The sequence below is a fragment of the Haliotis rufescens genome, unplaced genomic scaffold (genome assembly GCF_023055435.1).
Source record: "Haliotis rufescens isolate VD_foot unplaced genomic scaffold, xgHalRufe1.0.p SCAF_10, whole genome shotgun sequence".
NCBI lineage: Eukaryota > Metazoa > Mollusca > Gastropoda > Lepetellida > Haliotidae > Haliotis > Haliotis rufescens.
The window spans coordinates 39,094,660-39,121,842 of record NW_025963780.1 but is presented as its reverse complement, the minus strand read 5'-3'; the positions used below and the strand labels follow the sequence as shown (position 1 = coordinate 39,121,842).

Genomic DNA, 27,183 nt, shown 5'->3' with positions numbered 1-27,183 from the left:
ACAGTCAAGTTAACCCTAACCAAGGTGGGAGATGAAGACACAGTAAAGTTAACCCTGACCAATGTGGGAGATGAAGACACAGTAAAGTTAAGGTGGGAGATGAAGACACAGTCAAGTTAACCCTAACCAAGGTGGGAGATGAAGACACAGTCAAGTTAAGGTGGGAGATGAAGACACAGTAAAGTTAACCCTGACCAAGAAACATGTCCTCTGTTCACAGCAAAGTGCATGCCCTCTGTTCACAGCAAGGTACATGTTCTCTGTTCTCAGCAAGGAACATGTCCTCTGTTCACAGCATGGTACTTGTCCTCTGTTCACAGCAAGGTGCATGTCCTCTGTTCACAGCAAGGAATATGTTCTCTGTTCACAGCATGGTACTTGTCCTCTGTTCACAGCAAGGTATTTGTCCTCTGTTCAAAGCAAGGTACGTGTCCTCTGTTCACAGCAAGAAACATGTCCTCTGTTGACAGCAACGTGCATGCCCTCTGTTTACAGCAAGGTACATGTCCTAAGTTCACTGCAAGGTATTTGTCCTCTGTTCACAGCAACGTACATGTCCTCTGTTCACAACAAGGTACATCTCCTCTGTTCACTGCAAGGAACATGTTCTCTGTTCACACCAAGGTACATCTCCTCTGTTCACACCAAGGTACATGTCCTCTGATCACAGCAGGGGCGGCCGGGTAGCCTAGTGGTTAAAGCGTTCGCTCGTCACGCAGAAGAATCTGCCAGTCACTGATTCATAATCCCTTGTAACCGGAAAATGAATCCCAAAATACCGGCAAAATAAATATGCATTATCACCTATGTCCGTAATAAGGTTTTTATTTAGATGGCGATACACCAGGCTAGACCATGGTGACAAACATGTCTCTGATATCGTCAAATAGGGAAGCGAAACCAACACAGATTGAGTTTGAGTATCATTGTCCGGTATCTATTGCCTGCAACATAACCACACTAACGTCTATCCCAATGACGCACACAACACATACACCGTTATACACGTGGTTTACTGATCACGTTGTATCATTATAGGCACAATTGACGAATAGTGAAATAGATAGAGAAGTATAAGCTATGTAATATAAATGTGTTATTTATAGTGTGAAAACTGTGTGTTATATACACTACATGACATCAATATTTTTATAGATAGTGTCAGATAGTATACACTCAATAGTACAATATCCATAGTGTTAAATTAACGAACTGCATCTAAAATGTAGTGCCATGTAGGAACTCAAGACGGAATGCATGAAGATCCGGGAAGAATAGGTCTACAGCAACCCATGCTTAAAGGCGACTATGCTTGTCGCAAGAGGCGCCTTACGGGATCGGGGGGGCGGGGGGGGGGGGGGGGGGGGGGGGGGGTCAGGCTCGCTGACTTGGTTTGATGCATGTCATCGATCTCAATTGCGTGGATCGATGCACATGATGTCAATCACTGGATTGTCCGGTCCAGACTCGATTAATTTACAGACCGCCGTCATATACCTGGGATATTGCTGAGTGTGGCGTTAAACAACAAACAAACAACACGGAATGTTTAACAGTTTGTTCAAATAAGGACGATATTCTTTCACATCATCCTACGGTTTCACTATTCCGCGAGATACATTATTGTTCTTGCATGATTGTATCTATTAATGTCCTGGTATGTGTCGTCAGATGTGCCTGTAGTCAGAACTGCATATTTATTGCATAGGGGCACGTAGAGAAGCCATTCGCTAGTCACTATATTTTAGATACTGGTGATCCTTCTTTTTGATCTATGGTGATCCTTCTTGTTGATCTATGGTGATCCTTGTTGCTGTTGATCTTTGGTGATCCTTGTTGCTGTAAATCTATCGTGATCCTTGTTGTTGTTAATCTATGGTGATCATTCATGTTGTTGATCTATGGTGATCCTTTTTGCTGTTGATTTAAGGTGATTCTTGTCAATGTTGATCTATGGTGATTCTTGTTGCTGTTTATATACGGTGACCCTTCCTGCTGTTGATGTACGGTGATGCTTGTTGCTGTTGATCTGTGGTGATCTTTCTTGCTGTTAATCTATGGGGATCTTTCTTGCTATTAATCTATGGTGATCCTTCTTGCTGTTAATCTATGGTGATCCTTCTTGCTGTTAATCTATGGTGATCCTTCTTGCTGTTGCTCTATAGCTCTTCGGGTACGATTGTCTCATGCATCTATCTTGTGATCCTTGATTTGTCGCACGACTTGTGCTTTTGGATGGCCCAAAAATAAAAAAGATTCTCAGACCTGCATCCTTTCTGGCTCAATTGGGGCTGGTCGGGTAGCCTAGTGGCTAAAGTGTTCGCTCGTCACGCAGAAGACCCGGGTTCGATTCCCGACATCGGTACAATGTGTGAAGCCCATTTCTGGTGTCCCCCGCCGTGATATTGCTGGAACATTGCTAAAAGCGGCGTAAAACCATACTCACTCCGACATCCAGGTACTATGTTGTGTTGTAACTGACGGGCAAAAGAACTTGAAAATTGGATGTGACCCAAACAACAGTCGCCGTAACACTGCAAACTTAAGGTGGGAACTCCTACGGAACCCGTACCAAATTCATCACCATCGAAAAGACAGTTTTTGGTTTCACTTTTAGCCACCATTAACTATAGATGTATACACTGTGTATACATCCTTTTGCCTGGCATTTATTACTGCAGACCGCTGTCATATAGCTGGAATTTTGCTGATTGCAGCATATTCAACAAACAAACAAACAAACAAACAAACAAACAAACAAACAAACAAACACTACTGCTCAAAGTGGTATAAAACCAAGCTCATTCACTCAGTATTGCCCTTAATAGATGATGATCTACATCTATATAATGACGCAAGTTTCCATCAAAACCTGTTTTGCAGCAATTCTTTTATGTAAGTCGTCTACAACCGGTGACCTACATGCTGTTCATCGCATTAGCCTGTAAATGTAGCGTCTTATTGCATTTGAATTTGCCCTATCAGAACAATTGCTGCAGACGCACCTGCCGACTTGTCAGCATGTCTATCGTCCCGCTGATCACTCATCCTGAGACGTGACTCACACATACCTTCCTGTCAAGTACCTGTGCTGCCAATAACAACCCTTGTGAGGGACGCTTCATGTGACCCCCTTCTTAAATCATAATCCGCGTTAGTCCAATATAACGCTCATTTTCACTGATTAAAAAACAGATGTAGAAAAAGACAAAATACATACAGTCAGGAACTGGATGTAGGCGCAAGTAGCGTCTGAATTCATATAAATACAAAAATGAGGCGCTTAGCTGTATATATTGTGCATATACATGTGTGAAATTATGGCTAATAGACTGCAAGCGTATGTCGCACACGGGCCCGACCAGGCTATTTAATGTGTTTCCAAAAAGGGGAAAAGTGAGTTTGTGTGTGTGTGTGTGTGTGTGTGTGGGGGGGGGGGGGGGGGGGGGGGGGGGGGGGGGGGGCTTTAGGGGTTGCTTATATAGTAATTTTGAGATTTGGAAAGAATGCCAAGAGTGGGTGGGGGACGAACTTAGGGAGCTGTGTGTGTTGGGTGGTTGTTAGATAAGGTAGTTTTGGTTTTATTATTTTATTTGGGGTTTTAATGCGACTAATTAGTCCTGTTTTAATTAGGTATAAACCTAAGGCTTTGAATTTGTCTCATTTATTTTGTTGATTTAGGATTGATTCTAGTGTAAGTCCGGTTTTAAGATTTAGGGTGGTCTGTAGTGTTGTTCGGTGTGTTCGGTAGTGTGTGCAGTGAATGAGTACGTGTTCTGGTGTTTCTTGTTGTTTGCAATGTGGGCAGTTTCCTGTTGTGTGTAAATTAGCTATTTTACGGTGATTATTTAGTTTGGTGTGGCCTGTTTGTAGTTTAGTAATTATTCTGTCGAATGTTTTGGATGGGTGTAGTATTTTTGGTTTATTTAGTTGTTTTTTTTAGTACTTTCCTGATTTGGCTATTTAAGTTTTGGTATATATTTTGCCATTTTTTGTTGATTTTTTGTTTGGTTAGACTTTAGATTTCTGATTTGGAGCTGGGAAAGTTTAAGCTTATTTCTGGGAGTTTAAGGGATAATTTTGCTGCTGTATCTGCCTTTTCATTTCCAATATATTCCTACGTGGGCGGGGGTCCAAATGAACTCTATTTGTTTACCTGCCCTAGTTAAGTTGTTTGAGCTATTGAGTATTTGATTTATTAGTTTAGGGTGGTTTTTAGTGTTTTTATTTTTGAGGGCTTGTAGTCCACTGAGGGAATCGGTTAGGATGAGGATTTTTTGTTGTTTTTTAGATTGCTGATTGTGTAGTGCTGAGACAACTAATAGGTCTCAAGATTGAGTATTCGGCTGGATGGCAGCTGCCATTTAATTACAAAACAGACAGTCGTCTAGACGGCTCACATGTAAGTGCGCCGACATGTGCCTAAGATCATAAAATGGACAATCTTTGGTTACATCTAATTTATTGTTGTCTCACGCGAGAGCTGTGAATAATTCTGTTCATTGAACAATTGGAATTCAGGAAGTTATCAATAATTGTTTTACTTAACATAAGATAAGATAAGTTGTTTACAACATAATATTATGATGTCAGGACGTACTACAGTCAAAACCATATATTTTAAAATCAATTTAATGACAGACTATGATTTCCAAGTCCCGATTAGCAAATCAATGAGGTATCAGTTTCACCACATGTGCACAGACCGCCTATACTTATATATATATTTTTCATAACTATTCTCCAGTTAAAGTCCTATCCTCTTATAAAAAAATCTGTGAGAGTGATCATCATCAACGAAACTCATTCTCGTCAAAGAATACAGAACAAATGAAGAATCAGATGCATACAGCTGTTCAGCTGTATTTTCGATCAGTTTTATATGTATACAAAATCCTGTGTTTCATGCGCACCCCGGCTCATAAGCAGAATACAGACAAATGAGGCCCCGTGATCAGCGGAGCGTGAACAACATGGAAGCCGCCTTTCGGCCGCACCGAACAGTCAAGCTGCGATCTCGGAACTGAATCCAATTACAAGGGGAGACAAGATTACTTCCCTTACTCAAACATGATCGTTGCTCAGAAATGTTCAAATCTATCTTCAGTAAATCATGAAATTAATGCGAGCATGACATTTATGCGAAAAATGCGATCGTCAGTCCCTCTGATTATTTTAATATGTTTCATTTCATCATGATAAAAAAGTTAGTCACTTATAAGGTTACCACGTTGAAAATGGAAACGATCGTTAACAAAAACAACAAAATGTATTCTCTCATCACTCAGCCTAACAGTGATATAACTGCAAATTAAACAATCAAGTACGCTAAAGTATTACACATGGTGGTTTGAGGACCAGGGGCACTTTGAGTTTGACGGGTGTGATCAACTGGTCAAGTAACATCACGGTTTGTATATTTACGTTGATTGGACAGTCTAGACTGCCGCCAACTAATCATCACTGGACAAAATATCATCCATTTCAAACAATCCAAAACTTGGAAATACCACCATTCCAAATGGAAATATGACCATTCCAAAATTTGGCAAGGTCATATTTCCAAGCTTGGATTTGTTTGGATATGTTTGGATACAACATGTCATAATCATATCTGTTAAACGTTTTACAACTTTTGACCTTATGTGAGATTAGTAATGACATGAAAGTAAATAATTAAGAGTATTTTGGCGCTATTTACCACGAAAAGACCAAATTATGAGCAAATTTAACTAAACGAATTTCTGTCATTTAAAGTGGCTACTCTTTATATTTATTTTCTTATCTTCCTTGTCTATAATCATATGACATTGCTGGAAATTTTATAATTGGTCTGGAACTATCTGACGGTAATTCCAAACAGAGAACAAGATTTCGTCAAATGAATCATTGAGCCAGGAATGCACCGATTTAAATGCTGACAAAATGAATAAACATATCTGGAACAGAGTAGACTGTTCATGCGGACAATTATATGCTACGTCTATTGCCAATGCCCATGTTATAGCATTTGTTTCATATAAAAGATAGAAGCCAAATAAATTAGTTGTTATGAATTAGATTTACCTCTGTGACATATCACGCAACTGAATATCAAATAACCAATTACAGTAATTAACCTATACATGGACCATGTATGCAGTGAGTTCTTTATACAGAGAAAAGTGAAATTCAACAGTTGGCAATAGTTGACCATTTCAAAGCGTAAACAACGACCATATGAGCGTTATTGTGATTTGCACAGTATTTGTTATGGTTGAATAGTACAACTTTCGGTGAAAATATCATCCCTGAAGCCTAACATGACCCAACAATGTATACAGACAGTTAATGTACATATGAGGGAAATTCATTTCTCTTTAATTTTGTACTTGACCACTGAATAAGCAATTAGTATACAGTCATTCATATCAGCAACGAATGACTTTTACCAATGTTGAACGCAGAGGGTAATGTGTTTTTATTGCGTATTCCAATGGGACTATGGTCAACATTCAAGACCACTGTCCCTCGACAAATCATCAGTAGCTTGTAGCGCACACAATAACTTAGTCTGCACCTGTATGTACCTTGTTTGTGAGTGTGATTGAAATGTGTTGTGGGTGGTTCACCACTTAAAGTGAGATCAAGGCGATGTTAATAACGTATGCTATCCCATGTTCTACGTTTGAAATATCAACAAAAATAACAGAGATTATCCGTACTATTGAGACCCGTGAAGATCAGATGTGAAGATTAAGGTGTCTTGCAACATCGCGTTGACTCGATCCTGCTTCAAGAATTCCAATTGCTCGAAGACGCTCATTTTCGGACAGGTGTGGCATTTCGCAATGTTGAATAATTGCGTAATTTTGTTGTTTTTCTGAGTGGTTGTCAGCACGATGCTAAACAATGCATATGGAATCCCGTTCACGCACATGTTTTCATACCCATTCTTGGGTAGTGAAATGCATGGGGCTTGCATAAAAGTCAACTTTTGCATGGAATGCATACTTTTCTGTAGCAGTTTCGATTTTGTGACTTGATTCCATACATGTACTACAATATTGAAAACCAAATTTTACTTGTTTGAAAAATACACTGATATAGTGGTGTGACAGGAACTTTTGTTGTTGAGTATACTATTCACAACAATTATATTTTTTAATTGGGACCGCCTCCGTGGTCTAGTGGTAGAGCGTTCGCCGCGTCAAATCAAACTACGTTAAAAGATGATACTTGTTGTAACCCTGTCTGGCGCTCGGCATTATGGGTCTAAAACAAGGACTGGTCGGCTTGGAGTATATTGTGTCTGAGTGGGGTATTCATGTTAAACTGGGGCATGGTATCTCAGTGGGATAGCACTATAAAGCGACATCAGTCCGGACTAGTACAAGCAGCCACACACACACACGTGTAAGCACGTCGCAATATAAGTGCAATAATATTGGACGTGCAAGCAAACCCTATTTCACCACCCCTTTTAAAGTGTCTACTTAATAGTCGTTTAACGTCCATAAAATTACCATCAAACAATTCACTTCATTGACAAGGATACGCAACTTGGTCGTTATGTGATGTCCGCAGCAAAACATTATTGAATTCCTTGTGAGGCTCCAAACGTTTCTAATCGCTGCCGTGGTCTCTTGGTAGAGCTTCCGCCCGGAGAGCGGGACGGGGTTCGATCCCCGGACGCGTCATACCAAAAGACCTTATTATAAGATAGTACTTGTTGTTACCCTGCGTTTCTCTTTGGGGCTAAAACAAAGACAGGTCGTCTCAGAGTCAGTATACTGTGTCTGAGTTGGGTATTGATGTTCAACTGTTGCATGGTATATAGGTGGGTTAGCATTATAAAATATAAGGACTTGTACGAACAGCCAGACACACACGCGATAATTTAACGCGACATTTAACCCTATTTCACATCACCTCACCTCAAAACTTTTCTGTCAACACTCATATGTCCTTCCAAACAGAATGCATCAGTTGTTTTACTAAGAGTCAGATTAGTCCATTTCCACATACAAGCTGATGTAACCGGAAACACAACCAAGTCTCGCAACAACCACCACCACCCTACCTCTCCCCCTCTATCCACCACCCTCCCTCCGGCTACATAACCAAGTAACGCAACAACCACCACCACCCTACCTCTCCCCCTCTACCCACCACCCTCCCTCCGGCTACATAACCAAGTAACGCAACAACCGCCACCACCCTACCTCTCCCCCTCTACCCACCACCCACCCTCCAGCTACACAACCAGGTCTCGCAACAACCACCACCAACCTACCTCTCCCCAAACCCTCCCTCCAGCTACACAACCAAGTCTCTCAACAACCACCACCACCCTACCTCTCCCCCCACCCTCCCTCCAGCTACACAACCAAGTCTTGCAACAACCACCACCACCCTACCTCTCCCCTTCTCGCACCATCCTCCGTCCGGCTACACAACCAAGTCTCGCAACAACCACCACCACCCTACCTCTCCCCTTCTCCCCCTACCCTCCCTCAAGATACACAACCAAGTCTCGCAACAACCACCACCACCCTACCTCTCCCCTTCTCGCACCATCCTCCGTCCGGCTACACAACCAAGTCTCGCAACAACCACCACCACCCTACCTCTCCCCTTCTCCCCCTACCCTCCCTCAAGCTACACAACCAAGTCTCGCAACAACCACCACCACCCTACCTCTCCCCCTCTACCCACCACCCTCCCTCCGGCTACATAACCAAGTAACGCAACAACCACCACCACCCTACCTCTCCCCAAACCCTCCCTCCAGCTACACAACCAAGTCTTGCAACAACCGCCACCACCCTACCTCTCCCCCTCTACCAACCACCCTCCCTCCAGCTACACAACCAAGTCTTGCAACAACCACCACCACCCTACCTCTCCCCTTCTCGCACCACCCACCCTCCAGCTACACAACCAAGTCTCGCAACAACAACCACCACCCTACCTCTCCCCCCACCCACCCTCCAGCTACACAACCAAGTCTCTCAACAACCACCACCACCCTACCTCTCCCCCAACCCTCCCTCCAGCTACACAACCAGGTCTCGCAACAACCACCACCAACCTACCTCTCCCCCGACCCTCCCTCCAGCTACACAACCAAGTCTCTCAACAACCACCACCACCCTACCTCTCCCCCCACCCTCCCTCCAGCTACACAACCAAGTCTTGCAACAACCACCACCACCCTACCTCTCCCCTTCTCGCACCATCCTCCGTCCGGCTACACAACCAAGTCTCGCAACAACCACCATCACCCTACCTCTCCCCTTCTCCCCCTACCCTCCCTCAAGCTACACAACCAAGCCTCGCAACAACAACCACCACCCTACCTCTCCCCCTCTACCCACCACCCACCCTCCGGCTACATAACCAAGTATCGCAACAACCACCACCACCCTACCTCTCCCCAAACCCTCCCTCCAGCTACACAACCAAGTCTTGCAACCACCACCACCACCCTACCTCTCCCCTTCTCGCACCACCCTCCCTCAAGCTACACAACCAAGTCTCTCAACGATCACAACCACCCTCCCTCTCCCCCCACCCTCCCTCCAGTTACACAACCAGGTCTCGCAACAACCGCCACCACCCTATCTCTCCCCTTCTCCCCCTACCCTCCCTCAAGCTACACAACCAAGTCTCGAAACAACCACCACCGACCTACCTCTCCCCCCACCCTCCCTCCAGCTGCACAACCAAGTCTTGCAACAACCACCACCACCCTACCTCTCCCCTTCTCGCACAACCCACCCTCCAGCTACACAACCAAGTCTCGCAACAACAACCACCACCCTTCTCCCCCCACCCTGCATCCAGCTACACAACCAAGTCTCGCAACAATCACAACCACCCTCCCTCTCCCCCCACCCTCCCTCCAGTTACACAACCAAGTCTCGCAACAACCGCCACCACCCTACCTCTCCCCCCACCCTCCCTCCAGCTACACAACCAAGTCTCGCAACAACAACCACCACCCTACCTCTCCCCCTCTACCCACCACCCGCGTAGTAGCCTCTTGCATTGAATATGTGAAATACGTGAGTGATTGAATGTGTTATTTTAAACCACAACCTGCAATAGTCAAGCTATATGGCGACGATCTGGTTTATGGTCGAATATAAGGTGTGCAGCCATCGGTCGTCGTTTACAGTGAACACGTCCCATTTTAATTCAGGAAACCCAAAAGTCCAGAAACTCTACGCTCTTTGCCCAGTCTCGGTTAAAGGTATTTACAAAATTAAACAAACCGTTTTCATGGGAACATACCAAGGAAGAAAAAATGAAAAAAAAATTGTTTAAAAACTCAATATTTAGACTATGTCGCCCATGGGCCTGCCCATGGGCGAAGTGTGGTCCATGGGTAGGCCAATGGGCAGGCCCATGGGCGAGAATATGTTCCTTTACTTTACTGTTTCGCAAATACATTTAATGTATTCATTTAAGTATCATGACACAAAATTTAACTCATTTTAACTTAATTCAACGATTTTATAGCGATATTGAAATATTTCGCCCATGGGCGAGAAAAAGGTTTGGCCCATGGGCGAGAATATGTTCCTTTACTTAAAACTCATGATTTTGTTTCGCAAATACATTAAATGTATTTATTCAAGTATCATGACACAAAATTTAACTCATTTTAACTTAATTCAACTATTTTATAGCGATATTGAAATATTTCGCCCATGGGCGAGAAAAAGGTTTGGCCCATGGGCGAGTATATGTTCCTTTACTTAAAACTCATGATTTTGTTTCGCAAATACATTAAATGTATTCATTGAAGTATCATGAAAGAAAATTAACTCATTTTAACTTAATTCAACGATTTTATAGCGATATTGAAATATTTCGCCCATGGGCGAGAAAAAGGTTTGGCCCATGGGCAGGCCCATGGGCGAGAACATGTTCCTTTACTCAAAACTCATGTTTTTGTTTCGCAAATACATTAAATGTATTTATTCAAGTATCAGGACACCAAATTTAACTCATTTTAACTTAATTCAACGAAATTCAGACCGGTGGCAGGCTGCCAACAAAGAGGAGAAAATATCGCAACCCCGACACGAGTGTGCTCAGTCAAACAATGAACTTACGACCGGCAGAAAACAGTTGAGTATGCCGATGCTGTATCTCAGCCGTGTTGGCCTGAAAATTTAAACATGCTAATTAAATCCAAAATCGTATAATTATTTTTAATAGAAACCGTATCTTAATTTGTTCTTGCACTGCATCATATTGTGTATTTCATCTGTATATGTATCATATACTACACTTATAGCGCATATAGCGCATATTCTGCAACAGACTATAATTAATCACCTTATTATTGTCTCTCCACGTACCATGGCTGACTGCACTAACACCCTTTTAACAGTGGACACCGATATCAGTATACATGTAGGTTTTTTGTTTAAAAAGGATTATGCAGGAAATTATATGTAACAATTAACTGTGTACTAATTACATGTTTGAATGTTATCAGTTTTACGTTCTGAGATATAATGATGTAAGCATCTTCTAAAATCTTCTAAAAATATAATAAAATACAAAACTCTCTGCCGTATTTTTTGTGGAAATCATTCGATCAAGTAAAAAATGACTGCGTGACAAGACAAATCAACTATTTATACCCGATAAAAGAAACTGCCGTATTTTAGGAACAGTGCTATAACAAGACATTTGAAATTTCTAACAAGAAGATACACTAGAGACAGTGACTAGACTACAGGTACGTAATCCGTATCAATCAAAGGTGTAAAAAAACTGAAAATCATATCTGTCGGAGACCTACCAAATTACCAAGTTTTATCATTACTATATTTATTAGATGCAAATACTTTAGTGATACATTTTTTAGAGGAGAGGGCATACACACAAGTATATTGCTTCCGTGTGTGAATGCAGGTTGTACTTGGTATCTCAGTTCTCAGTTTCATATCGGTTGTATAACTGAATTTGTATATTGAACCATGCGTACAGCATGACAATTACTTGCTATTCGTCAGTTAACAACACACAACACGGTCAAAAAATTTTAGGCACCGCTTTTGCAAGTTATTTAGTACAATAATGTTTTATTAAAATCTATTTCAATTTGTTTTCACCATTTTCCCTATTGACAGTCGTTGTTACGTGCGTCACTAGGTAATTAGTACGGATTGACCTTGTTTATTGTTTCTATACTTTGAGGATTTCTGTGGCAAGTGGCGGACGTAATTCAAACTCCTTCCGCACTGACACCGCATCTAATATATTTGTGTACCGATTACATAACTCTAATGGACAGGGTGGGGTGGTAGTTCACCGGACGACACTGTGTATATTGGGCGGCTCCTTTGATATCTCCTCCAAACATACGTTTATTGTATGACCCCATTAAACGATGATACACATCTCGATGAATATATCAAGGCACTAATTCATCTTTCATAAACATTTTTTTGTCTTTGTGCTTAATATATCCACATATCAACGAACATTTGTAAAACATGTATCCTAAAAAAAATTAACATTTTCAGGCTAGGTATTTGCCCACAGCAACACCTGCATAACTGTTTATTCACGCGTGGTGTGGTAGATCGTAATTGGCCGAGAGCAAGTATTGTAGAATCACCTGTAAATAAGGCCGACACTGTAATTAGATACAACGTACTAATGAGAATTATCATAAGAAGGCTGTTGTTTTTTCTGAGCTGTTACAATTTTCATACCAAAAGTGACAATGCAGTTAAAAGTTGCTTTAGTGTCACAATATTCACTCACGTTTTCCTCAATCGCATTGAAACATAATTCCCACTGGTCAGTTCGAAACCGCATGTAATTAAATAATTATTTCGAGATTTCGTTAGAATGTAAGATATTCGGTTACAGGCCGGCAAAGCCACATTTCGAAAATAGATAGCCCAAATTGATGTGGCTCTCGCGGCAATGGTTATGGTTGCGTGATTGTATAATGTGGCTCTCGCGGCTATGCTGTCAAAACATGCTTTGTGATTCTAACAGGTTACCGTATATAACAAAACAAGTCTTGTTTTCTAATTTTTTATTCAACAAGGATAACATAAAACTTTACATTGATGAATATGAATAGCATATGAATATCATAATGGATTTAATGTCATTACTGCAGATGAAGGAGGTCGCCCACGTGGTCAGCATATTCAATCTCACTCAGGTGTTGGTTCAGGAGCTGGATCTTAAGGGACGCAATACGTGCATCGATTGCCTTGTACTTCTTTCTTCGTTAAGGTTCTGACCACTGGTGAGAGAGTCTCAGGACTGCAACCTCTTTGAGTGACTGCTCTCGCTGAAATAGCTTCACTACCTCCTAGATGTTCGGGTGGCACTTCTTGGCAAGTTTCTTTATCTTGTTGTGCCACACTTCAAGGTGATTGTCGGTACGGTGGCCTTGGTTTTCGAAATGGTTCAAAATCTCTGGCATGAAGGCCCCTCCTTGAACCCAACTGGTTGTCACGTAGTCCATGAAGGCAGTCACTTTAGGGCCAGCAGGAGAGTCAGCAATGGCATCAAGCCACACATCATCCACTTTGTCACGAGGTAGTAGAGGGAGGGCAGCAGCTCTTCTCACCAGCTTCTTCACCTCCTCATCTTCCTTATAGTCCATCACCAGGCCTTGTGTGGGCAGTTACATGAAGTGTGTTTTTTTAATTTTTTTAGGTGGTTATTGAGGTTGGTGTGTCCTGTTTGGAGTTAAGTGATTACTCTGTCGATTTTTTTTATGGATGGAGAATTTTTGGTTTGGTAAGCCGTTTGCTGAGCACTTTTTTGATTTGGCTATTTGAGTTTAGATATAGGTTATGCCATTTTGTTGTGATTTTTTGCTTGTTTACACTTTTAATTTCTGATTTTGAGATGGGTAAGTTTAAGCTTATTTCTGGGATTTTGAGGGATAGTTTAGCTGCTTTATCGGCGTTTTCATTACCGTATATTCCTACGTGGGCGGGTATCCACAAGAAGGTTATTTGTTTGCCTGCCTTGAGCTAAGCACACGCTGAAATGCCTCCAAGGCAATGCCTAAATGAACAGGCCTAAAAAACCAGCCTGAATGCAAGGCGTCCTTTGAAGGATGTGACCCAAACAGCTTACCATAGGCGGCAAAGATTGGGGGTGGGGTGGGCTTGGCAACACCAGGGACGGGATGTGCGCCCATGACGTTACAACATGTTTACATACATTCACAGATGGCAGAGCACGTTGTTGGCGACGAAGTGGCGAGCGTTATGCCAGGGCACAATTCTTTAACTTGACCAGTTTGAGGGTGGTTGAGTTATGGTGTTGGGCGGTATCACACATTACAGGCGAAGTGATTTGGTTATTGTGAATAGACATTTGACAGTCCAGCGATGTGTTGACGAAACGTCCGATCGTTCCATTCGTTTGAAAAATCGGCAGATATGTTGAACTGCAAGATGACAATGCCAAACCATATCGTGCCAAGGTCGCCATCGATTATCTCAGACGAGAAGGTATACGGACATTGGACTGGCCCGGTAAGTAGCTAAGTCCCAGACATGTCACATCTGAAGATCCGGGGTAGAAATGGTCTTCAGCAACCCATGCTTGCCGAAAAAGGCGACTATGCTTGTCGTAAGAGGCGACTAACGGGATCGGGTGGTCAGGCTCGCTGACTTAGTTGATGCATGTCATCGATCCTAATGGCGTGGATCGATGCTCATGATATTAATCCCTGGATTGTCTGGTCCAGATTCGATTATTTACAGACCGGAATATTGCTGAGTGCGGCGTTAAACAACAAACCAACCAACCACCTCAGCATAGAGCATCTGTGGGACCCGGCAACATGGCCCAGCTTGGGGCAGCTCTCGGCTCAAACCTGGGATGTATATACGTTACCTAACAATGTAAATCAGTCCTGTTTGGCACAAACAGATGTTTTTTCTGAGAAATAAGCTTAAATCGTTACTTTGTTTGCTACCTGTCGGCTGGGCGTTTTCAGCTTAAACAATTTTGGGTATCGTTTACGTTTCATGATCACCAACTGCGCAGTTGTATGTTTCATGATAAATGCCTGTTGGTGTCTATGAGTTTATCGTGAGTTTAAGTGTGTATGTTAATGTTATCTCTGGGGGGTAGCACATACCGAAGTCGTTGCACACAAGTAGTTGTGGGAACGTTGCAGCCTCACTGCATCACATCCGGGCTGTGTATGTGCAGTTGTTTTCGTCAAAGTGTGCAGGCATGCGTAATGTCTCTGAATTACATTATAGTTTAAATTGCATATCAAGAAGCTTGAATAACATTCTAAGTGTGCAGGCATGCGTAATGTCTCTGAATTACATTATAGTTTAAATTGCATAACAAGAAGCTTGAATAACATTGGGTGAAGTGAAAGAAACACCCTCTAACTGATGTCCCAGGAAATACATCAGTCACGGCATTGTGAGCTGCACGTTCAAAGTCCAACTAATGTGGGACACTCATTTAAAGGTATCTCTAAAGAACACCACGCTTAATAATTTAAATGTGGGACACTCATTTAAAGGTATCTCTAAAGAACACCACGCTTAATAATTTAAATGTGGGACACACATATAAAGGTATCGGTAATCGGATTAAGTAATTACCCGCTAGAATAGGTGAAATGCACTCAGCTGAAAATGTGGCTCTACCGGCAATAGCCATTTCTGAAATGTTGCTCTCCCGGCTAGACACCCCATGTGCCACCTTTCGCCCATGGGCAGGCCCATGGGCCACACTTCGACCATGGGCAGGCTCATGGGCGATATAGTCTAAATATTGAGTTTAAAAAAAAAAAAAAATCATTTTTTCTTCCTTGGTATTTTCCCATGAAAACGGCTTGTTTAATTTTGTAAATACCTTTAACCGAGACTGGGCAAAGACCGTAGAGTTTCTGGACTTTTGGGTTTCCAGAATTAAAATGGGACGTGTTATATGTACAGCTCACTAAAGAGAAAATAGTGCAGGACTACTTTTGTGACGTCACTTGGTAGCAGGTAGAAGCGGGACAGAGATAGCGTGCGTTGTGTGTTAGTTGAACGGGAAACATGTCGAGGATTATAATAGCAGCAGTTTGTGTTTTGTTTGCAGGTAAGTTCTACAAACTAACGTATAAATATGTGTTTCCCAACTGCCACACAGAAAAAAACGATCGTTTAGCGATTAAACGGTAAACTAAACGGCAAAATGTCTCCACTTTTAAAACGCGTTTAGCGTTTTGTTTCTGAACACTACTTGTTATGACAGGGAGGTTTACCCCGTCGGCGTGTATGATTGCCTCAGTTATCATGGTTATCCGGTTGTCCTTTACAAAGATCTGAAGCATTGGCCCTACTGGCAACTTTGTTTTCTCGGCTTCCTCGTCAAATTCTTTAGGAGACAACTCCTGCAACCAACATATATGCGTGATAAAATATGATAATAATAATAATAATAATAATAATAATAATAATAATAATAATAATAATATCATACTTAATATTTCTATTATTTTTTTCGTGACATTTATAAATCAGTATTGATCTAATACTGACTGACTGAGTATGGTTTTACGCCGCTTTTAGCAATATTCCAGCAATATCACGGCGGGGGACACCAGACTTGAGCTTCACACATTGTACCCATGTCGGGAATCGAACCCGGGTCTTCGGCGTGACGAGCGAACGCTTTAACCACTGGGCTACCCGACCGCCCCTATTGATCTAATAAAGAAAAGAATAACCTAAATCAATACACACACTGGTCTAAAAGAAATACTTACCGCCCCCAGCAATTACCTTTTATCAAGTCTTACAAATAACTCCTTACATGCCGAAAATGTCTAATCTTTGTGAAATGAAATAGAATAGACAAAAGACGGTAAAAGAGTAAAAGACACCTTTGATTTTTTCCAATATAGAGGTGCTTTTCGCTCCTCGGCCCCTGTAATATCCTGTTTCCCTCTCCATATAGCGAAAAGCTTCAATATCTTCCATTAGTTCCTGCAAAAGTCAAAGCATGAATTTATTTCTAAATTGACGTTCAATAATTAAATTGAATAGTGATCATTTCCAATATAAAGTTTTAGTAATTTTGCTAATCTGAAATAATGTGTTTTAGTCTTACATCAGCTTCGTCAGTGGGGGCCATGATTTCCTTCACGGCGTTGAATAAATCATTTGTTGATTTTTCCACTGACCTCCAAATTTCCCCACCTATCATTAATTTGATCTCCATGAAAATCTGCAATATATGAAATAATAGATGTAGAATACGAGAAAGCTGCTGCAGTGCATGTCACAACAAAGTTTCGGTCATGTTTGTGATATCAGACAAGGTGTTGTTCATAGTTTAAAGGATTACTTGTGGCGTAGAAACACACTGAACAAGTAACATTATTCATTCTTTCCATAACATAAGAATTAGGACAGGCAAAAACAAGTTTTTCTGTGATAGACCTACAAGACCATGCACCCCACCAGAGAAGAAAAAAATCCACAAGTAGCAACACCGCTGCTTTCTTAATCAACTTCAAATGCATTGTATTTACAATAAAAATGTATGTAAATCTTCATTCTACATATCCCTACATCGTACTGATTCAATTTATTGCCTTAGATGTTGACCAAATATATGTTTTAACTGCCAAAGTAGAAAATAGAAAAAATCACCTGGAAGATCCTCACTGTGGTGTAAGATGGCGTCTCCGTCAAGGGTAAAGGACGCGTCGAAAGGGCAAGGTCACAGGCGGGATAACTCTTAATCTACACATTTGTCGTTTAGAAACTAAACAGGTGATGAGCCTTTAAATCATACATGACAAATGTGTCCAAAACTATTTATTCACATTAGTTTTTGTTAAAATAGAGACAGTACCACTTGTTTCTTTAATATAATAACTTCTGGAATATTTTGTAAATATAAACGATATGTGTTTAGAAACTAAACCACTATGTTCATATACATATAGAAACTAAACTATGACACTTAGAAACTAAACATGCATGTTTAATCAAACTAAATACACTTCGTTTAGAATGGTGGCGTTAAAAATTCAAACTAATTTTATAACAGCTACACAATAGAAAATGCAGTTGTAGAAGTCCACAGTATGTTTAGATATGTGTTGGGTTATTTGTATGGTCACTGAGAATATGTTTTGATACTGGAATCTATCTGTTACTTAAATCACCCAAGAAAGAGTAAATTCGTAAAGAATTCAGTGAACAGGTTATATTTCCGACAACTATATCCATAGTATTTCCTCTATTATTAATACTTTGTTAATTTGAAAAAAAGTTCTTTAAGGCTTCCTTTTAATATTTGCTTTATATGTGTATTAAACAGTAAATGTTTAATATCTAAACGGTACCGAGTAAGGCGACTTAATGGAAATTGTTTAGATATTAAACGTAAACGATTTGTTTCTAAACAAAATCCGTTTAGTTACCTAAACGATCTAAACACCCATTTTTTACAGTGCAGTGTATATCATCATGCATTTACTGAACACACCTGGATTTACACCTGCCGGTTTCAAACGCGCGCCATGTCTATCTAGCAGCGTTACATAACAAACAATTTTGTTTGTGTCATAACATAACAATGTGACATAACGACCCCCCCCCCCCCCCCTCTCGTTTTTTATGTACATGCTACCCTCTTTTGTTCTTGCAGTTGGGGTTGTGATCAGTGTACTTGTAAAGTCTTTATCATGTTTATTAATACATCTGGGTTGGGAAGATCTGATGACATGGGGGTGATTCATCAAGCAATAGTCATTCCCATGTTAATTCTTGTCATAGCAGGGGGCACGGGTGGCCCAGTCGTCTAAGGCGCCGCGATTCGCTGTGCAGAGTTGCGTCCCTTGGCACGCCAGAAACCTATGATTGTGGGTTCGAATCCCGGTTCGCCCCGATTATGTTTCTAGGTTTGTCAGCACCATACCCGTGCTCGTGGGTTTCACCGAAGTGGTAAACGTCTGAGACCTGCATCACTTCGGGCTTTCCTCCCACATTAAGCTGACACGCCGTGATATAACTGGAATACTGTTAAAAGCGGCGTTAAACCCAACTCACTCACTCACTCTTGTCATAGCCAATCCTCTAAATATCAGAGTAACAACGATTGGCAACCTAAATTCATCTACTGCTCATCACTTGGCTACCTATAAGTAAATATAGCTGACAACAATATCTGTTGGCTCCTCCTCTTTGCTCCGTACAAAATAAATGATAGGCAAAAGAGGCAAAAGGTAGCCAGTGGTTGAAGCATTCACTTGTCACACCGAAGAACTGGGTTCGATTCCCCATGTGGGTACTATGTGTAAAGCCCATTTCTGGTGTCCTCTACTGTGATGTTATAATATGTAATTTTGATAGAAACGAGTAACTGCATTTAAATTGAAAAGGAGACGCAATGAGATGAGATTCAAAACCTATTGAAAATCTAGACTTGCTTCATTTAGAGCCATAGCCATGATAGCATTACAGTACAAGGCTCAAACATTTCCTTTATCCCAACTTGTCTAACATGGCAAGTAGATATCATTTTGTGCTTGTGATGTAATATTTTCACGTGCCCTTTTAAGTTAAGGTTTTATGTTCTCAGTTATTATTTGTAAGCTTGCAGAATGAAAAACTAATATGGTTAAGGGACCGTGAGAGAGGCTGTAGCTGTTGCGATGGCAATGGTTAATCGTCTATAGTCATAAATATGTTAGTCATTGGCACACTCTAGAGATTACCATCCATTAGAAATCACTTGTTTGAGGTGGATGGTAAAATGCAAACCATTCTGTCATATGCTGATATTCCCTGCTGCCCCTTAACTTCGGATAAGCTGTGTATTTGTGTGAAATATGCAAAGTGAGTCAACATAATCAATGAATTTTGACTTGAATAAATACAGTAGCAGAACAATAATGCAGAACATAATTGCTTAGCTATTACATAACTAATGGCCATTTGCAGACACTACTTACACATGCACATACTACACAGTGAACAAGGAAGAAAAATGCAACTTCTCTCTAATTGTAAACATGGCAACTTGCAGGTATGTCGTTGTTGTGAGCTAGGCACATGTGACAATTGGGGCAGGACACAAAGAGATGCAGTTGAAGTCACCATTTTAAGTAGATTGGGTTTTAAAAAAATGTCTGCTCATTGGTTTGAAAATACCCAAGAGATTATTAATATATTGAATTTGCAAAGAAAGTATCAGTATCCATTATGAGTTCATAACGTGAGAAAATAGAAATACCCAATGGCTAAAAAGATTTTTTTGAGCCCTGTTGCATCCCAGCATTTCAGTATTAGTGTGATATGCATGATGTATGGTGAGTTTGTTTGTTTGTTGTTTAACGCTTCACTCAGCTATACGACGGTGGTCTGTAAATAATCAAGCCTGTAAATAATCATACAATCCAGTGATTGATATCATGAGCATCGATCCAGTAAATTTGGATATGATGACATGCATCTAACTACAATAAGTCACCTTTTACTGCAAGCATGGGTTGTTGATAACCTATTCTAACCCGGATCTTCACAGGTCGTGTTGTAAGGCATTTCAACGTGTGGGGGCCTTGGGCTAGTCATCCAAAGTTGTCTAATATTATTGATAGGGTGATAGCAAGGAATTTTGCTTTGGAAATTGGGTATCCATACAGGGCTGGAGTTATGGAACTTGATTTAACTTGCACCAGGTGCTTTTGACGTGAAAACTAAGTTGCGCCAAACAAAATCAGGTCCAATAAATTTAGAAGAGTTGTAACCATGGTAACACTGATGCATAAACTAGTCTAAATAAATATGATCTCAGATCTCTGTCCGTCATGATTTTACATATTGGCGTATTGCTGTACAACAAAAAAAGGGACATGTTAACATAATTTTTGATGACGTCGAGCCCAAGAAAGCATATAAATTTCACATAACGCAGGGATTGGCTTGAGTTGTGTTGTTGTATGGTACATAAAGCTGAGGGGTAGTGAGTGTGCTCAAAGATCATTATTGTTTGGGGAATGGCGGGTGAGACTAAAATTGTAGCTTTTTACATGATGCACTCGGTGCACGTTGACATACCACCAGTGAAGACTGGGTTTAAAATTGGTCTGCAGCAACCCATGCTTGACATAAGAAGCAACTTATGGGATCAGGTGGTCATGCTCGCTGACATGGTTGATGCATGTCATCGTATCCCATTTTGCGTGGATCGATGCTCGTATCAATCACTGGATTATTTACAGACCGCCATCATACGGCTGGAATATTTCTGAGTGTGGCGTTAAACATCAAACAAACGAAAGCTTGTAGACTTAAACATAAGGTAGCATATTACAATAATCATAACTTTATATGCTAATATACTAACGCTTTAGATAACAGTAGCTGAATCGAGCCCTGCCGTTACAGTAGAAAGTCATAAGTAACTTGTTCATACAGTTAGTTTCCAGAGATATCATGCTAATGTCTCCTTACTTGTTACAAGGGTTCGAGACCCGTGAAGATTCCGGGGTAGAGTAGGTCTTCAGCAACCCATGCTTGCCATAAAAAGTGACTCTGCAATTCGTAAAAGGCGACTAACGGCATCGGGTGGTCAGGCTCGCTGACTTGGTTGATGCATGTCGTCGATCCCAATTGTGTGGATCGATGCTCATGATATTAATCACTGGATTGTCTCTTCCAGACTCGATTATTTACAAACCGCCGTCATATAGCTGGAATATTGCTGAGTGCGGCGTTAAACAACAAACAAACAAACAAACAAATACAAGGGTTCGAAATTCCTTCTATTACTGTGGCAGTGTGGTTGCCTCGTGGTTAAAGTGTTCACTTGTCACCCTGAAGAACCAGGTTTAATTCCCCACATGGCCACAATGTGAAGCCCTTTTCTGGTGTCTCCTGCCACAGTATTGCTGAAATATTGTTAAAAGTGACATTAAACCATACTCACTAACTGGCTTGTATTAATGTGCAAATGAAAGGGTAAGTTCTTAAGGGCGGATTTAAAAATGTACTGTCGCCTTAATGACACCATTCGGAATCTTATTCTGTGTAATAAAAACACCTTGTGATGCTTTTTGTCATGTGATGCCCATGCTTAAGTTACTTCTGCACAAATATACTGGACAAACAGAAACATGCATAATATACAGAAATTCAAATAAGCTATTACTTTTTTCATTGAAATGCATTCTGGTTGGCACATTTGAGTCCCAGAGGGCACAGCTGCACATCCATATGCTCTGTCACACTGCATGCTCTGTCACACTTGATCATGTTAAAAGCAATCTAAAGCACTGATCATTGCATGCTCTTGGGCCTTTTCTGTACAACAAACCTGTATCGGCCTTTGAACAAAGCTGGTGCCCATCATGCCAGAGGATGGTCAGGTAGCATAGTGGTTAAGGTGTTCACTCATCACGCCGAAGACCCGGGTTCGATTCCCGACATTCAAGCCCAATTGTGGTGTCCCCCACCATGATGTTGCTGGAATATTGCTAAAAGCAGCGTAAAACCAAACTCACTCCCATCATGCCACGGTTACAATTAGTGCCCTATTCCATACTTACCATGCTTATATATTCAGTGTGGTGTCTGGGTAGTGGGTAGCCTTGTGGTGTTGAAGGTCTGGGTTTGATTCTCCACATGGGTACAATGTGTGAAGCCCATTTCTGTTGTTCCCTGCAGTGATATTGCTGGAATATTGCTAAAAGAGGCATAAAACCATGCTTACTTACTGGATGGTGGGGTAGCCTCGTGGTCATCACATGAAAGGACTCGGGTCAATTCACATGTTGGTGATGCCAAGCCCATTCCCCCCCCCCCCCCCCCCCCCCCCCCCCCCCCCCCGCCCTGCCATGGAATATTGTTAAAAGCCTCAAAGAAATAGTAACTGACTCATTAACAGGTCTAAGTCATTCATTTAGAAACCAAATTCTGCATTTTGAGTTCGATGTGTGATGCAGCAGCATCGCAACACTTAATCATCAGTAAGATCATTCAAACAGACTCAGACTTTTGTCCATTTAAACTAATGCTTGCCGTAAAAGGCGACTGACAGGATCGGGTGGTCAGGCTCGCTGACTTGGTTGATACATGTCATCGGTCCCAATTCCATGGATCGATGCTCATGATCGGGTGGTCAGGCTCGCTGACTTGTTTGATACATGTCAACGGGCCCAATTCCATGGAGTGACACGATTATTTACAGACAGCCGTCATATAGCTGGAATATTGCTGAGTGTGGCGTTAAACAACAAACCAACCAACCGACCATTTAAACTAGGCTTAAACTCTGTAAATTGACAAGCTTATTAACTTAAAGACTTTAAAAATTACTTCACTCGTATGAATGAAGCTTGCATCTAAGATTGTATCGGTAGCTTCTTGTGGAATTGTGTTCATTCCTAGGGTGAAACTATTGCTTTGATTATCGGCAAGTTACATCAGGAGACAGTTGGAAAAATTAAAATTTGCAGGATCTCGTACTGAAGACAGCTTGACATCTGATGTCAGTTTAACCAGAGATGGTACTATCACGTGGTGATAATCTAGCTGGCTTCACTGATTGTGCAGTAAACATTCATCTGAAACCCCTGGAGAATATTTATGGCAATTTGTATCCCATTACACGAATTCTATCCTATTTGTAATACCGTGAACACTTGAATAAACCACACCGCTATGAAAGGGAATTCATTCCCCAATGCAAATATGCTTGGATTCAGTACTGAAATTGTTGTTTGTAAAGGTGTCATGGATGGGACTGTAATTGATAATCAAATAATCTGAAGGATGTTTTCAAATCTCTGAATGGTGCAGATACATGGCAATCCTCATATTGGGGCGGTCGGGTAGCCTAGTGGTTAAAGCGTTCGCTCGTCACATCAAAGACCTGGGTTCGATTAACGACATGGGTACAATGTGTGAAGCCCATTTCTGGTGTCCCCCGCCGTGATATTGCTGGAATATTGCTAAAAGCAGCGTAAAACCATTCTCAGTCAGTCAGTCAATCCTCATATTACGTGATTTTGACAGTCCAGTTTTCGATCCTGTTTAGTGTGTCAAATGTGTCCTATGTGAGTATTGTCGTGTAGTTTGGCTGTCAGCCCAAGTCTCTGTCAGCTTTCTGTTCGACTGCACACAGCAATGACTGCTGTCTGTTGTGCTTCAGTGAGCGGGGGCCACCTCCCACTCACAGTTGTAGGTGTGTAGTCACATGGCTGTGACACAGCAGCAATAGTGCTGACTAACACACACAACATACACTCACCAAGGATTTATCTAGGACTCCAAACTAAGTGCCCATGGCACGCAAAATTGGAAAAACATCAGGTATTTGGAAATTTTAAAATTAAATTGGGTATGTTTACTGTCATTTGTGACAGACTCAGGGCCAAAAGCCTCCCTCTGAGCAGGTCTAGGTGAATCCCTGGGTGCCCTGGTTGTACGAAACAGCTTCGGGGTACGACTGTCGTAGGTCGATGTTAAAGTATGGGAGTTACAATCACCTTAGCACTAAGATAGCTTTGTACAACAGCACCCTGGTAACAGCCTAAGAATAATAAATTCTCACTCATCTACTTGCCCAAACACAAGTAAAAATGATGAAAAGTAGTGACTGACGACACGGTCATATCTTCCTGTTGAGTCAGCTGACAGTTTTCACTTCTATTCATTTGAGTGTGTTGATGAGGGAAGGGAGGTAACTAGGGTAGCATTGTTAAGGAAGCGTGGACAAATGTTTCTTTTGGGGGGCACTTCTACTGCCAGAGATAACTAAAATATTTTTTTAGTTTAGTTCACTTCCAATTCGGGGTAGAGTAGGTCTTCAGCAACCCATGCTTGCCTTCAAAGGTGACTATGCTTGTCGTTAGAGGCGTGGTTAGACTCACTGACTTGGTTGATGCATGTTACTGTATAATAGTATCCCAATTGCGTGATCGATGCTCATGATGTGAATCACTGGATTGTCTGGTCCAGACTTGATTATTTACAAACTGCCGTCATATGGCTGGAATATTGCTGAGTGTGACGTTACACAACAAACAAACAAACAAACAAAATCACTTCCAAATCACTCCTCAACGTGGCCAAATCAGATAACGAAAAAGGAGATGAATTCTTTACATTTCTTCATAACAACAAATTTTCGAATGAATGTTGGCTTAGCTGAAAGTTAATACTGTGGGAACTTTATAGGGGTATAAAAAATTCCATCATAATGTGCTATTGTGATAGCTGGCAGTTCTCTATCAGAATGGGGCGGTGTAGTTAAGCCTACTAGTTAAAGCATTCACTCTCACACTGAAATCCAGGTGTTTGATTCCCACATGGGTATAATGTTTGAAGCCCATTGGTGTGTCAAGCAATGATATTGCTTAAATATTGCTTAAACATGTTAAACTGTTTTCATTTTTTACCTGGGCCCCCACAATTAAAGTCTTGGAGTCCTCTGGACCACCATGGTAAACAACCCAGGTAAATCCCAGTTGTAGATGTAGATTTGTGAAAGTCGAACAATGGACCATGTTCACAACGATTCGCATTGTTACTTTTTTTCATTAGTGGATATTCTTCCTGTTTGCAGATGAATCACAACCCTGAATCATTTGTTCTTAAATTTCAATCGCCTCGATTATGTTTCTAGGTTTGTCAGCACCATACCCGTGCTCGCGGGTTTCACCGAAGTGGTAAAAATCCGATACCTGCATCACTTTGGGCTTTCCCCCCACATTAAGCTGACACGACATGATATAACTGGAATACTGTTAAACGCAACCCACTCACTCACTCACTCTTAAATTTCAGAGATTGAAGATAGGATATTGTAATCCCGAAACATAAAGGCACAGTGAATGTTATGCTATTTATTGCCAGCCGGGAAATACCAGAGAATCTGCACACACTGGTGTTTAACAGTTTCTGTTATTAGCCATGTATTTTACACCAATATGATTTGTAATGTATCACAGTACATTCGTTTTTAATCCCTGTATTGTATCATGGGCTTTTGACCGGGATGCAATATTGAGTCGTTACACCACTGTTGCATTGTGGTTAAGCGTTCTCTCATCACGTCGAAGGCTTGGGTTGATTCCCCACATGGGTTCATTTAGTGAAGCCCATTTCTGGTGTCCCTAGCCATGATATTGCTGGAATATTGCTAAAAGCGGCGTTAATCCAGTCACTCACTCCATCACATGAACAAGTTCAAGGTTTTACTGTTGTAACCATGGTAATGCATTCTTGTGTCTGTTCCAGGCATCAGCCATGCACAAGATAACCCAAGGTTTGACGTCACTGGACCCGATTACGTCAAAGAAGGAGATGAGATTAACTTGTCCTGCACGACAGATGCAGACGTGGAGTTTATGGCATCAAAACAGCTGGCTATTGTCCACAAGAACCTGGTAACCGAAACCGAGACGATCATTTCAGAGCAAATGAGTATTCTTGTTACCCCAGCAGATAATTATATGATCAAGCTTGAAATCATACCCATTGTTCGTGTCACCCTCAAAATAAAGTCAGGTAAGTACAGCGACTGTACAGAGTATTCATGGCAAGAACTTAACTTTACTCCAAAAAGAATCTATAAGGTATTACTGATATTGCACAATATAAATACTACAGAATATGTATGCCATTGTGTTTGGAAAATACCTGTGAAATGCGTATTCAAGTTGTGGATATCTTCATCTTGTTGACAAACTTTACAAAAGTGACACGGCGAATTGTGATTATGAAATGCAGAAATTAGCAACTTATTCGTGCGACAACAAATTGAAACCATTTGTGAACAGGTTCCTGTCTAATATGTGTATTACGCGTACATTGTGACCATAGCAACATCCCATCATAACGGCAGCCACCGACAAAGTTGTGAAAAATTGTGAGTGGGGAGGCAGTTGTGTAGATTCTTATATATTCAGGTTTGTAACAAATTGCAGATGGAAGAACTCATTCAGCATGTTCAGTATATTGTAATACGTATCGCAATCTACAAATCATTATTGCAATAAATTGCACTATGAAAGTCGGGCCAATACCCATCATAGTTATGAGCCAGTGTCCGTCTTGTAAGTCGGATATCATGACATCATACTGTTCGATTTGACATCACGTTTTTCAGACCCATACTGAGTACCAATACTTGAGTCTGGCATCTTCCCGAGGCAAGAGA

The 27,183-nt window shown here is 41.2% G+C and overlaps 1 protein-coding gene across 6 annotated transcripts in view; it reads left to right on the top strand.

Moving 5' to 3' along the window:
• LOC124142636 overlaps positions 1 to 27,183 on the top strand; it is a 246,291-nt gene that overhangs the window by 172,592 nt on the left and 46,516 nt on the right. For all 6 annotated transcript variants that reach the window (XM_048390407.1, XM_048390402.1, XM_048390393.1 and 3 more), the window contains one exon: positions 26,262 to 26,531. In XM_048390407.1, the coding sequence (XP_048246364.1) occupies positions 26,262 to 26,531 (270 nt within the window). The remainder of the gene's footprint in view (positions 1 to 26,261; positions 26,532 to 27,183) is intronic.